General features: G+C 33.8%; 1 protein-coding gene across 5 annotated transcripts in view; it reads right to left on the bottom strand.

Annotated features, from left to right (window-relative positions):
* The window catches only part of ATF2 (activating transcription factor 2), an 86828-nt gene that overhangs the window by 48590 nt on the left and 23650 nt on the right, over window positions 1-14588 (bottom strand). For 4 of the 5 annotated variants that reach the window (XM_032407672.1, XM_032407690.1, XM_032407706.1 and 1 more), the window contains 3 exons: window positions 10322-10397; window positions 8119-8188; window positions 2180-2276 (listed from right to left, as the gene is read on the bottom strand). In XM_032407672.1, coding sequence (XP_032263563.1) covers window positions 2180-2276; window positions 8119-8188; window positions 10322-10353 — 199 coding nt within the window. In that variant the 5' untranslated portion in view covers window positions 10354-10397. The remainder of the gene's footprint in view (window positions 1-2179; window positions 2277-8118; window positions 8189-10321; window positions 10398-14588) is intronic. The other variant, XM_032407699.1, reaches the window with a different exon arrangement.

Genomic DNA, 14588 nt, shown 5'->3' with positions numbered 1-14588 from the left:
CAGAGCTGGTGGCACACTGAAATTCTATTCACATTTTATGTATTTTAGGGCATCAAGTTATAGGTTTTATCAGGAATCTAGTCTAAGCTAAATAAAAGTATAAGGATGACTCCTGGTTTAAGATTTTATAAAATTAAAATTCATATATTTGTTAAATATTGTGTCCCCAGAACTGGCATTACTTATTATTTCATCTTTGCCCCACATGTATCTCGAGTACTAATATGCTTACTACATATAAATATATTTAACACCAAAATGACCTATATGTCATACACATTAGCTATAATGTAAGCCTATCTCAAACACGACTAGTATTATCTAAATTACTAAAGGGACTCTCTTGTGTCATCATTTTACCTATTAGTCTACAACAGACATACTCACTAAACCCTCAAAAGACTTCTGAAATTTACTACAGCAAGGGCTCAGAGTACACATATCAGCTTAAGTCCATTATAGGTGAATTAGTAAAGTGAATATAAATTTGTCTCCTCTGTTCATAATGAAAGGGTTTGTCTATCTCAGCTCAACAAAAGGCTCCTAATGTGTGGTAAAGGGAGAGGAGAAAAGTCTTACAAATAAAATGCATATGCATAAAACATTGTTATCAGTGATTACCAAAATGATCAGGTGTGAGAAAAGGAAAGTCAATACAGGCACAATTGTTTAAACATGCAGTGGCTTATGGCTATTGATCATCAAATATATACCACACACATCATGCATCATACTTATACAGTAATGCTAAACTACTAATTTCAACATGTTAGTAAAAAAATGGTTAAGTGCTGTGTTTGAATGTGTTCTGTTTTTCTACTACAATAAAGGTAAACCAACAGGAAATTTCTAGAAACCAATCTCAAAACATTTTTGAGTTGAAAAGTTACAGATGTTGGTCTAGGGCAATAAATTTCAGACAAGCAAAGACCTTATTTATATCCCTAGGAGAGTGAACTGTCCAGGTTGTTGTTACTTTGTCTGACTACTTTTTTGGGTTCCAGCTCTTAATATCTGATGTACAATATTCTAAAGAAGTGCATACCTCACTCTTCTCTGCTTCCTTTTACTTATGGAACTAAAGAAATGCTCAACATGCTCTTTCATTTTTCCTAAGTAGTTTTTGACAAATTACCAACTTTTTGTTAACTCAAATTTTTTCATTACAAAAATTATGATACTGAAAGTACAGGAAAAACCATCTGCCTCATTATCACTATAAAGGCTTGCATATGATAATTTAATCTGTATGTTGGGTAATAATTTCAAAATACTAATAATATTCAGATTTCAGGATTAATTCCAGACTGACAAATAGTATAACCCAAACTTCAAAAGAGAAAATAATAATTTAGGGTTGATTTTGAATACTTATGTGACTCTGTGGTTATGACACAAAAGGGTCTGAAATTTATATAAATATATTTTTTATATAAAACTTTCTTTTCTTATAACAATACTTATAAAATATACAAAATGCAGTAAAACTATGCATATTATGTGTGTGTCCATATACATAGATGTGTGTACATATATATTTAAATACCAAAAAAGGGGCAGCTAATACAGCATGAAAGGACAATAAAACAATGCACGAAATTTTCTCTTTTCACATACTGTGAAAGATAATCATCTGCTTATGTGATACTGTATGTTCACAGGATCAAAACACACACAAAAAGCATTGACTGAATTTAGGCCCCTTTACTGAGAGTATTTTTACTAACACAGATGTTTTAGTCCCAAAAGAAATATCAACAAAATTCTAGTGAACAAGTCTGCTAATTGATCTTTCTCCAACAGGAGGAGCTTGATCATTTCCTCTCTTCCCACAGCACTGCAAACCAGGTGTAAAAAGCTAAAAGAAACATTGACTAAACATCACATTAGTTCAATTATCAATTAAATGTAAACTTTGGAGATGCTATAAATGCTCCCGGGGTTCTAATTAACTTCCACAAAACACTGAAATCTACATTTGAAAACCACACAGAAAAGTGAAATGAATGGTCAGAAGTAAACATGGAAATGTAATGGGTAAAATACATGTTGCCAACATTTACTGTAAATGAAGTAATTGGAGTATCACCAGACTATATTATTTACAGAGAATACACAAAAATTGTGCACATTCCAGGTGAAATATGTATATAAGCTATTAATAAAAGCATATACTAACCAGCCACAATGACACTGTCATTACGTGCTGGACCAAATTTCAGTGTCATCTCATGTTTATGTTTATGGACAGCCAAATGATCCTCGTTGGTAAAACGCTGTGGCAAAAAGTTTTAAAATATAGTTAAGATTTTCAATTTGATCAAATAAGTAAAATGATAAGGAAATTCATTTCCACAACATGTAAAACCACCATTAACAATGAAACAGTTTGTTAACTATAAAAGAATCTACTGTTAGTATAAACATACAAGACTTCAAATAATTATAGAAAACCCATTACCCAAGAATAAGCAATACTGATGTATTAATAAGTCACATAAATCATTTGAGAGCATTTAAAAATTAAACCTGAAGCAAAGAAACTTCATATAAATTTCATTTGGACACTAAAAATAGACCACTATTGTTTTTTTTTGCCATATCATAGAACTATGTATTCCATGGTTCAGTGACTTTTGAAGAAAGTACTGTATTTACACAGACTTCAGGTTACTTACCACTTTTAAAATGAGAATTCTCTTATAAAAATATTACTCCTGGACAAATTAAGTAGTAAATTAGGTTCTTTATGTTACCACATTAAAAAAAAATGCTTTTTTTTATAATCCAGCAAAGAAATAGCAACCAATACAACAAAGCAGTTCATTTTAAAATAATGTCTGACATCAACCTTTATGAAGATGCTCCTTATCAAGCAGCAATTATAACTGAAAATAAGGAGCACTTACATTTTATTTCAGAGCAATAATTATAATGCCAAATTAAGATATAAACTCTCTAACTCTACATCCTTATAAATAGGGATGTTAAAATTATGTATATTTGAACTTGGTTCCCCTAAACTATCCAAATGGGATTCCTGGGGTGCCTGGGTGGCTCATTCGGTTAAGCATCCGACTCTTGATTTCAACTCAGGTCATGATCTCAAGGTCGTGAGATTGAGCCTCGAGTCATTGGGGTGGGGTTGGCTCATGCTCAGCGGGGAGTCTGCTTGAGATTCTCTTTCTCTCCCCCACCCCTCCCCCAGCTTGTGCGTGTGCTTTAAAATAAATAATCTTTAAAAAAACACCAAAGAGATTCCTTCTCTTATAGAAATATTACTCCTGGACAAATTAAGTAAATCAGGTTCTTTATGTTACCATATTTTAAAAAATGCTTCTTATAATCCAGCAAAGAAAGAACAACCAATATGATAACAAAGCAGTTCATTTAAAAATAATCCAGCTCTTTCCCAACCAAGTACTAGCTTTCTATTGCTTTATCATTACAAGAATCCTTCCCAAATTTGGAGGAAGTAGTAGTTGTCTTTTAATAGACTGCTGAATAACAGCTCTTGGAGAATGAACATATGTGTAGAGTTTATAGAATAATGTAGGCATTATTTCATTATTTTCCATTAGAGTTTTAAATATACGTGTATTTCCACACTAAAAGTATCTTAAAGCAGGATTCACTTTACATCTAAAGAACCTAACAATGTAGTTTCTCCATGAAGGTAATAATTAAACACTTGTGAATAAACACATTTTGGTAGAGGTCATAATTAACAGATAAGAACCTGGAAAGTTATCTCCTAGGAATTTATTCTACAACTATTCTCTGCTTGGATTGGTTTGACCACAAATATCCAAATCAAAGAGGAACCAGATATAGAATTGTACAAAATGTGAAAATTGTACCAAGATTGATCCTCAGTGAAAAGGAACAGCTAAAAGGGCCCTAAAAAAACATTCAAGATCATATGAATATTAAAAGGGTGAATGCAAGAAATATGAATTTACAAAGTTTAATATATGATCTATAGATCAAATTTACCAAAATGCTATTTATTAAGAGATTTTTGATCATATGATATTATTGATGTACTTGGATAAAATACACTGAAACTGGCACTTGATAATAGATGAGTTTAACCTTAGCTATCACTTGAAATAATTTATTTACCTCTAACAAGAAACTTAAAAAAAAAAAACAAAAAACGTCAAAGGCCATCTTGTCAAAAGGCAGTCACCAGGAAAAGATATACATATACATATATATATATACAGATATATATATGAATGAATGAAATAAACTTTTTCAACAAATACTTATAAAATAGCTACTACTATATGCTAAGATAAAATTTTTGCAGAATCTATTTGAATTGCTTTCTGAGCCAAATTAAAAAGTTTATTTTAAAAAATAAGTTTTGTAGAAAAATAATGATACTAGTAGTAATAACAATATATTAAACATATTAAATTCATAATTTCTTTCTTCCAGGCAATTTACAGCACAACTCCAATGCAAAATACACAGTATTTTGTTAAACAACAAGACTTTGAGCATACAGCTGAGTCAACAATGGGAAAGGCAGTCAAGAAAGGTAGGATGGATAACCATCTCTCTTATAAAGTTAAAAAAAAAAGGGTAACCTGACAGATGGAAGGGAGGTAAACCAATTGCTTTTATAATGAATTGAAGCTCTGATATCTGAGAGATCTGTGTTTCTAAGGCTTGAACACTCACCAGAACTAACTTCCTAAGAAGTCAGTCATTCTGCATTTAATACATGCATTCACATCCATGATATAGATCTTTTTCCTATTTAACAGATTAAATAGGTACAACTAAGTTATAAAGCCATAAAGCCAATAGCTCATTTTACTGCTTCTTTTACTAGTTTGAAGGAATCTATTCAACATCAGGAAGTTACACACACACACATTTACACATGTCCAGTGAAACTTTAGACTAAATAAAATGAATCTTTATCTCCTTTGTAAAACAGCTTATAATGTATAAACATTCTATGTAAGAAATAATTTTCAATGAAAGCATCACCAAAAGCAAAGATATTAACACATAAAATAGAAGAGTTCCAATGTTAAATTAATCTTTCACTAAATTATCACACTTTGTCTCTTTCACCAAATTCAATGGAACATTACTTTAAAACAAATGTGATTAACAGAACTCTTTCTGTGAAATACCTAATAGTGACTGAGGCACATAAAAACATTTTTTAATAGCAAGAAAAAACAGTTAAAATTCTTTGCATTGATTTCTATAGGTCTCTCTTCAAAATAACATTATCAACAAAATGTATTTTAAAAAATTTAAAATTTGAAAATTTAAATTTAAGTGCATTAAAGCTAAAATTCAAATTTGGAATAATATTAATACTTACGACAAAAAAATAACTTGTACCACCACCACCAAATTGGTGCTTCTAAAATCAATTCTTATTTGAACTTTCGATTTCTTAGGAAATACTATTCACAAAAAATTCTGGGAAGTGTAGTTTTTTTAGCTTTCTTGAATTTATAGAAAAATGAGTATCTAATATATCTCCAAAATATATGTCAAATGAGTCTATTTCTCTGTATTGTCCACTATTAGCACCTAGACAAAGCCACCATTATCTCTCACCTGACAGCTGTCAGTCTCTACTCCCCGTTTCCACTCTTAGCTCAGTAATGGCTTTCATTGCTCTGTGAATAAAGCCCAAACACTTTATCACAGTCTACAAAGCCCTACAGGGTATGGACTATTTTATTCTACCTGACAGAATCTCTTACTCTTATCCTTGTTGGTCACTATATGCTCCAGCCACAATAGTCGTCTTTCTGTTTTTAAATACACCCAAACCCATTCCCTCCTTAGAAACTTTATATTTGTTGTTCCTTCAGTTTGAAAAACTTCCTCCAGAGCTCTGCTCCTACATTTTCATGTCTTAATTCAAATGTCACCTTATCAGAGAGGCATTCCCTGACAAACCTATCTAAGTAGCACCAACCCTGTAACTTCCTATCTTTACCCTGGTTCAACATCTTTAGATATATATCATGAAAATTAAGATCATAATGAGATACCACTACATCCTCACCATAATGACTAAAATTAAAAGACTATCCAGAACAATCTCAAAAAGGAGAACTAAACTGGTGAACTTACCTTACCTGACTAGAAGCATTACTGTAAAGCTAGAGTAATCAAGACATTGTGGTACTAGCATAAAAGTTGACAGACTGATGAAAGGAACAGAGTAGAAAGCTCAGAAATAGACCTACACTTATACCATAATTTGATTTTCAATAAAGGAGCTGAAGCAAATTAATGGAGAAAGAAAAATCTTTTCAACAAATGATGTTCGAGTATCTGAAAAACCATGTGGAAAAATGAATTCAAGATGAAACAGAGGCCTAAATGAAAAACAAGCTTTCAGGAAAAACAAAGGAGAATAATGCCTTTGTGACTTAAAGGTAGGCAAAGATTTCTTAGACAACTCACAGAAAGCAACAACCATAAAAGAGAAAAAATTAATACATTAGACTTCATTAAAATTAGATCTGTGGATCAAAAGCTTTTATCACGAAAATTGAGATGCAAACCACAGACTTGGAGAAACTATTTGACAATGGACTGGTATCCAGGATATATAAAGAACTCTTACAAGTTAATAATTAAAAGAAAGACAACCTGACTTTTAAAAACAGCAAAAGATTTGAAGAGATATGTCACAAAAAATAATGCAAATGGCCAATAAGCACATGAACAAGTGCTCATCTTTTCATCAAAGAAATGCAATTTAAAACCACATGACATATCACTATACACACAAGGAAAATGGCTAAAATTAGAAGACTGCCAACACCAAATGTAGGCAAAGAAATGGCACAAGACTCATACACTCCTGGTGGAAAGTGCATCCATTTTGGAAAACAGCTTGGCAATTTCTTCAAAAGTAAATATATATCTAACATATGATCGCATCATTTCATTCCTATGCATTTACCCAAGAGAAAAGAAAGCATGCATCCATACCAAAGACTTGTACACAATTATACCAGCTTTATCTGTAATAAGTAAAAATTGGAAATAAGCCAAATGTCCACAACTGCATAATAATGAAATATTACTCCTCAATGAAAAGGAATTAACTATTGGTCACATAACATGGGGAAATCGCAAATTAATTATAAGGAACAAAAAGTGCCAGACAAAAGTACATACCATATGACTCTACATAAAATTCTAGAAAATGCAAACTAATCTATAGGGACATATGGCAGAGTAGTGTTTTACAAAGGCAGGAGCAGTAACAACTGGGCATGACAAAACTTTTGGGGTGAGGAGTATGTTCTCTATCTTAATTATGGTGATGGTTTTATGAGCATATATACATTAAAACATGAAATTGTGTAAGTATGTGCAGTATATCACTTATACCTCAATTTAAAACATCAACTAAAGAAAACAAGTAAGAACCAATGAAACACTAATGCTTATTTATGATTTATAGTTTGTATATTTAAGTACTCTGTAATTTGGCTACACATTAAATTTATGCTTTCATTTCTTGTGTCTATAGTTATTTTAAAGTTAGAATTATTATAACAGCAACAGATTAATAATTTAATGGCCTGTTAAAAACACTGAAATATTATTTTTTGATACAATGTAGAAAGATTATTTTCTGAAAATGCTTTCATACATGCTCTGAAGATGTTAGACTTAGGTACATTAAGAACATTAATGCATTAGTGACACTGTCAGAGGTAAATATTAGTTAATTTCATAAGAGTTCAGCAAGTAATATAATTTTCAAACAAGATAATGTATATTTGATTTCCAATTAAGCAATTTACAATTATTTTCAACCAATAATGGTCAAATGAAGATACTATTAAGCCCTGGATTTTGTCTAGGTATTCACCTTTCCATTACAAGACTTCTAACTTTTTTTTTCCATATTAGATTGTGTTTTTAAAAACTCAAATATACTACTGAGGAAAAAAAATTTCTTCCCAAAATTTTTCTGGGTTATTTACATTCTAACTCCAAAATTTTACAAAAAATTGTAGGAGAATCCTTTTAATGACAACATAAACTTTCATCAATGTTTTAATAAATATGAACATACAAAATAATTTAAAGTAATTTATATATTACCTGGCCACATCCAGGGGCAGTGCATAGAAAGGGTTTGTCATCACTCATATTCCACAGGTCCTTGTACTGCCTATAATAAAACATTAAGCAATGGCTTAGTGTTTTATAGTACAGATTTTTATTTATTTGTTTTTAAAGATCATTTATTTTTGAGAGAGAGAGAAAGAGAGAGCGAGCGAGCGTGCGCACCAGCAGGGGGAAGGGCAGAAAGAGAAGCAGACTCCCCGCCGAGCCAGGAGCCCGATGTGGGACTCGATCCGAGGAACCTGGGATCATGACCTGAGCTGAACAGGCAGACACTTAACCAACTGAGCCACCGCGCCCTGACAGTACAGATTTTTAAATAAAGAATAATTTTAAATGTAATATTATATGATTTTCACTAAGCTTATTACTTTTTCTATTTCAGTGTGAAATAAAATACTTTTACTGACATTTTAGCTCTATTTCCCTTCCATCTTTTTATAATGAGTAGACAAATACATGTAACATGCAGATTTTAAACTACAGAAAAAAAAGGGTTAGGAACCTTGGGTCTATCAGGCTAAATCTTTCCTGTTCAATAGTTTAAGTGAATAAAGAATGAAATAATTGGAAAATCACCACTTTAATGTCCAATGAAATAATGGATCTAGGTCACATGATAAAACCATTACGAAAAAAAGGTGACGGGAGCTTTATAATGAACTCACAGGTCAATCTTAAAATTAACATCACTAAGAGTGGGACAATTAGACATTATGTGCCACCTGATATGACACAATAGAAAGCATGAGAAGTATTCTTGGGCGGGGGTGAGGTGGTGGGGTAGTGGGGTGTGCGCGCACGCGCGCGTGTGTGTGTTTGTGTGTGGACAGTATGGGGATTCAAACCTGAACTTAATCAAGCATCTCTAGATTCAGCTACAGGAAATACAGGAGAAACCTGTCAACACTATCTGGAAGCAATCAGCCAAATTCTATGACAAAGACCTGGTCACTTCAACAAATAAATGTAATGGAGAACTAAAAAAGAGAAGAGCAGGTGGAAACTGTTATAGATTAAAGGAGATTTAATAAACATACTAACCAGGGGTGCCTGGGTGGCTCAGTTGGTTAAGGGGCTGCCTTAGGCTCAGGTCATGATTCCAGGGTCCTGGGATTGAGTCCTGCATTGGGCTCCCTGCTCTGCAGGGATATCTGCTCTCCCTCTCCCTCTGCCCCTCCCTGTCACTCATGTGCTCACTCTCTCTCTCTCTCTCTCTCTCAAATAAATAAATAAAATCTTTTAAAAAAATAAACATACTAACGAAATGTAAATCCTTTTTGGATCCTGATTTGAACAAAATAACTATAAAAAGAAATTTGTGAGTAAAGATTATTTTCCTATATTTGATTTAGACTTAAAGTTCCCAATCATTCTTTCCAACAACTTGTAGGTTTTAAATTTTATCTTGGCTTTCTTTCTAGAAATTATATATAACAACTGTATTTGGCTCAATTAAAAATCTGGAAACATTGTTCCTTTTTCAACATTAGCTTGTTAACCATTCAAAGCAATGTTTCCCAAAGCATCTTCAACAGGGATGACAATAGTTATTATAGAAAAAAGGTATGTAATCAGTTTTGGGAAATGCTGGAGTACATTTTCTTTTATAGGACTTTTCAGAGCCTTTAATATGTTCAAGTGAAATGACTAGAGGAGCACCTAGAATATGGCATTTTTGACACATCCATTTGCTATTCAAAATGCTTTTTCATAGAACATCTCATGGGACTAGTATTATTCGGAACTCTAGAAATCAAACCCTAAAATATGTTTATGTTTGTCATAGTTAAGTGCGTTTTGATGTTCTATTTGGTAATTTAAAGACATAATGGGGGCACCTGGGTAGCTCAGTTGGTTGAGCATCTGCCTTTAGCTCAGGTCATGATCTTGGGGTCCTGGGATCGAGCCCCGCTGTTGGGTTCCCTGCTCAGCAGGGAGTCTGCTTCTCCCTCTCCCTTTGCCCCTTCCCCTGTTTGTGCTCTCTCTCTCAAATAAATAAAATCTTTAAAAAAAAAAAAAAGACATAATAGGAGTAGCAGCTAAACTAATATACTGGATAAGTTTTTTTTTTAATTATCGAAAAAAATACTGAAATATTTATCAAGAAATAACTATGAAAATTTTTATGATCTAAAATATGAAAAATTGGTAAACATACCAAATACTGCATACACACCTGGCAGAATTCACATGTAACTTGAATTTCATTAAGTTGAACAACTTATCACGTCCTCTTTTTCATGGCAAGGATACTGAAAAACAAAGTGGTTTTACACTGTTAAAAATAGTTCTGAAACACTACTTGAAACAAAGGAAATAAAAACACCTGAATAATTTTACTCTTTGGACTACTGCCAACCCCAAACCCTGTCACTCTTAAGAATCCAAACCCTGTCACTCTTAAGAATCTTTATAAGAGGTAATACTGCTCCTACAATATGAACACCCATATGAATGCCTTAAACATAGGTATGTATATATCCAACTCCATCACAGAGGGTAAAAGGAGAAAAAACATTTAATTCAGCCTTAAAGCTGTGGTTGAAAGACAGCTATTAAAAGAGTAAAACTCCTGACTTTGGAAGTCTGATGAAAAAGAGGAGACGTAGCATTTTAGAACATCTATTTGGAAAGTTTTTAACTTCTTAAAATATATAGTCAGAGGTGATCAAGTTCTCAGCCCAATTCATCAAAATTCTATTTGTCCTGTAACATAATTGGTCTATATAAGCATCTCCCTCTTCACAGCCTTATAACTTATTTATTTGATATTAGGATTTTTTTTTTAAGATTTATTTATATATTTGACAGAGAGAGAAAGGGAAGGTGAAGAGGAAGACAATATCCAAGCAGACTCCGAGTGCAGAGTTGGACATGGGGCTTGATCTCATGACCCATGAGATCAGAAGCTGATGAGTCGGATGCTTACCCGACTAAGCCACCCATGCGCCGCTGGTATTAGTTTAAGAACAAGTACATGTTGAAATTATCCAGGTCAGTGGCCCATTTTAAAAACTCTGCTGGGGTGCCTGGCTGGCTCAGTTGGAAGAGCATGCGACTCTTGATCTCGGGGTTACAAGTTCTAGCCCTACACTGGGTGTGGAGATTACTAAAAAAATAATAATAAATAATTCTGCAAATACTTCATCTTACATTCACTGAAACTCCATCCAGTGGTGAAGAGTAACTATATGCTTATTCAAATAAGACAGTGATGCATAGAGAAAAAATTATTTTTCATAATTTTGCTTATAAATGTGGTATCAAGAATGTCTTGCTCAGAAAAACTGGACAATTCCTGTGGGGAAATGTATAAATAGCCACAGTTCTGAGTCTTGGAGGTATGGGTAATTTGGTATAGGAGATAGGAAGAAGAAAGTTTTTTCCCTGGTTTCCAGGAAAACTTATCTGGTAGGGTTCTATTCCTCCATTCACATCCAACTTTACCATGCTGTCCGTGAGAAAAGGGAAAAGAACACTAGAGTAATCCAAAGGAAATCTATAAAAGTTATGCTTCTGTCATTACCCACAGAATGTGAGCTTAATGAGGGCAAGGAACTTAACTTTGGGTTAACTACCTAAAACAGTGCCTACCTCACAGCAGCATTTACTCATTAAATATTAAGGAATGAATAAATAGCCATATGATATGAACAAATCAAGACTTGTTCAAGACTAAATAAGTTTAGTCTACCTCAAAAAACTCTTCTAAAACCAGTAAGAAAATGCAGTTCATACTGCTATGAAAAATCAAAGCAAAATTTAAATTCAGTTAAGTTCAAGAAACATTTAAACACCAAATATATGCCAAGACATAAAGATGAAAAAACAGTCCCTGCACCTGAGAGACTTTTAGTCTAGCAGAAGAAGGGAATACAGAAATATAATTTCAACTCCTTTGGTAAGAATAAAAGTTAACACACTATGAAATAGACAGGTAGTGCAGGGACCAAACTGAGAGTTCCAGGAATGCTTTCTGAGTGAATCAGCCTGTGGTACCTTTTTCTCTCTCATCTTTTCCACTCCCCCCACCACAACTGTCCCCTTTCTCTACAAAAGAAGTTCCTTACCTACACATCAGCCTATTTCCTAGCCAACCAATAAAAATTCCCATTCCTTATTACTATTTTCTAAAACCTAGCTGAGGTAGTTGTAAATACAACAGCTGAAGCACCTTGAGACATAAATGATGGTATTTGTTTTAGGAGGCTTAAATGCTATCTCTTCCTTAAACTGAATCTCAAGCCTCTACATCTAGGTTTATGTCCCCCTTTTTTTTTTTAAATATTTTATTTATTTGAGAGAGAACACAAGTCGGGGAGGGGGGTGCAGAGGGAGAGGGAGAAGCAGACTCCCTGCTGAACGGGGAGCCTGATGCAGGGCTCCATCCCAGGAGCCTGGGATCATGACCTGAACTGAAGGCAGATGCTTAACTGACTGAGCCACCCAGGTGCCCCTATGCTTATCTCCCTTTTACAGCAAGGTTGGAAATATGCTCACAGGGAAAGGAGGCTCTGTTAAACTCTAAGTTGTTGGGAGAATTCAATGACTATAGAGAATTGTTAATATACCACACCACTCTTTGGCAAGCATCCAAACCTATACTGGTAGAAGAATCACTGTCATAAAGAATACCCAAGAGGGTTTTAGACAAAATTTAAAAGTCCTTTGGTTTCTCTAATCTCAGTCTTAACTCTTCTTCTAACAGTCCTTTATCTTCCTTGCCCTCATGATCTGGTGCCATCAGTTTCATCTTTTCTTCTTTCAATCAACAAATATTTGAGTGTCCACTTGGGCTTGGCACTCTGCCAGATGCTAGCGATGTAGTGGTGAACTAAGATAGGTACCTGCCCTCAAGAAGCTTCCAGGATTGTGAGGGAGTTCACATCAGCTAATCAAGCATGCGGTGCAGACTTCTTTCCAGGTTCCTAAGACAATTCCATGTGTAAACATGTACATGTTCCCCTCAAAATGTTTCTCTATTTCACTGCTCTAAGGCATTTTATTTTAGAACCCCAAGCTTTAAGGTATACTTTGAATGTTGATATACTTTGAATTTTGTTACAACATAGCCAGAGCAAGTTCCACTATTAGGTATCCCATATAAATGATCAGTCTTACATAATTCTAAAAAACCTTTAAGGCAGAAGCTTGGGGTTCAGAAGGAGGTCACTGTTATTTCCTGATAATAATGAACTAAATTATACCCACTGAACTAAGACATAGTAAGGAACTTTAAATTTGCTCCCATAAAAATACAGAAGAGCAAAAAGAAAAAATAAAAGTCACCTAAAATATCATCATTTATTGTTCAACATCCCACAGAGTACATATTCCAGTCTTACTAATGTATGGAGATATGTAGCTTTACAAATTGTAAAAGCAGGGTTACAACTTTCTTTAAAATACAATTACCTAAATTCTGCCACATCATTAAATAGTAATATCATTAAATACTAGATGTCATTTTTAATGGCTATATAGTATTCCATCATACAGGTTATGATATATTTTTAACTAATTCTGTTAGTGGATTTTTTTTTTTTTTTGCTTAAACCACTATTATTAGTGGATTTTTATCATCAACAAATATCCTTGATAACAAATCTCTGTGCAATATCTATAATAATTTTCACAGAAGGAATTTCTAGAAATGAAATGAAATTACTAGGTTAAGGAGCCCAGCACCTCTGGCATGTCTTCTAGGGCCAGTGCCATGCGGTGGTGGCCTGGTGGAGCAGGTCAAGCTGGAGGCAGGCATGGAGAGGACCAAGGTCTCCCAAGTGGCTGCAGAGCTTCAGTAGTACTGCATGTAGAATGCCTGCAAGCATACCCTGCTGGTAGATGTTCCACCTGGAAGCAACCCCTTCCAGAAGCCCAGATCCCGTGCTTTATTCTAAAGGCTTGTAGAGAAGAAGCTCACTGAGGATGTATTTAACTACAAAGTGATGAATGACTGCTTCTAAATCTCAAGAAAACACTTTTCTCCAGCCAAATGACTTTTAGGTATTTCAGACTTTTCTGGTGGTCTGGTCCTATAGTCAAAATTCTACAGAAACTGATGAGTTTCTATTCAGATAAGGAAACTGGATGAAGGAACAGATCATGTACCTTATATTCTTGATCTAGTCCCAACTAACTAACCTTGACAAATGGGGTCCCAAAGGGTGACTTACTCAAGGTAAGAAATGGGACAATAACATTTTTAATGCTATATTGTGCTTGCCAGCTGGTATGCCTTGCTATACATTATGTATATCAACTATTATAGCTTGCTATTCTACGCCTACCAACAATACAGAAACTTTATGTAAACCACTTCTAAAAAAAGTAGTGTAGAAAGACCCTTTAGGACTTTTAGAATTATTCAACAGACCTATCAAATAAAATCACACATAATATGAGATGCCAAAAAGAAAATAGTAAAGAAGAACACTTCAAGG

Source organism: Phoca vitulina, unplaced genomic scaffold (assembly GCF_004348235.1).
Source record: "Phoca vitulina isolate PV1807 unplaced genomic scaffold, GSC_HSeal_1.0 scaffold1, whole genome shotgun sequence".
NCBI lineage: Eukaryota > Metazoa > Chordata > Mammalia > Carnivora > Phocidae > Phoca > Phoca vitulina.
The sequence above is the reverse complement of the archived record's forward strand: the minus strand, read 5'-3'. Positions and strand labels throughout refer to the sequence as shown.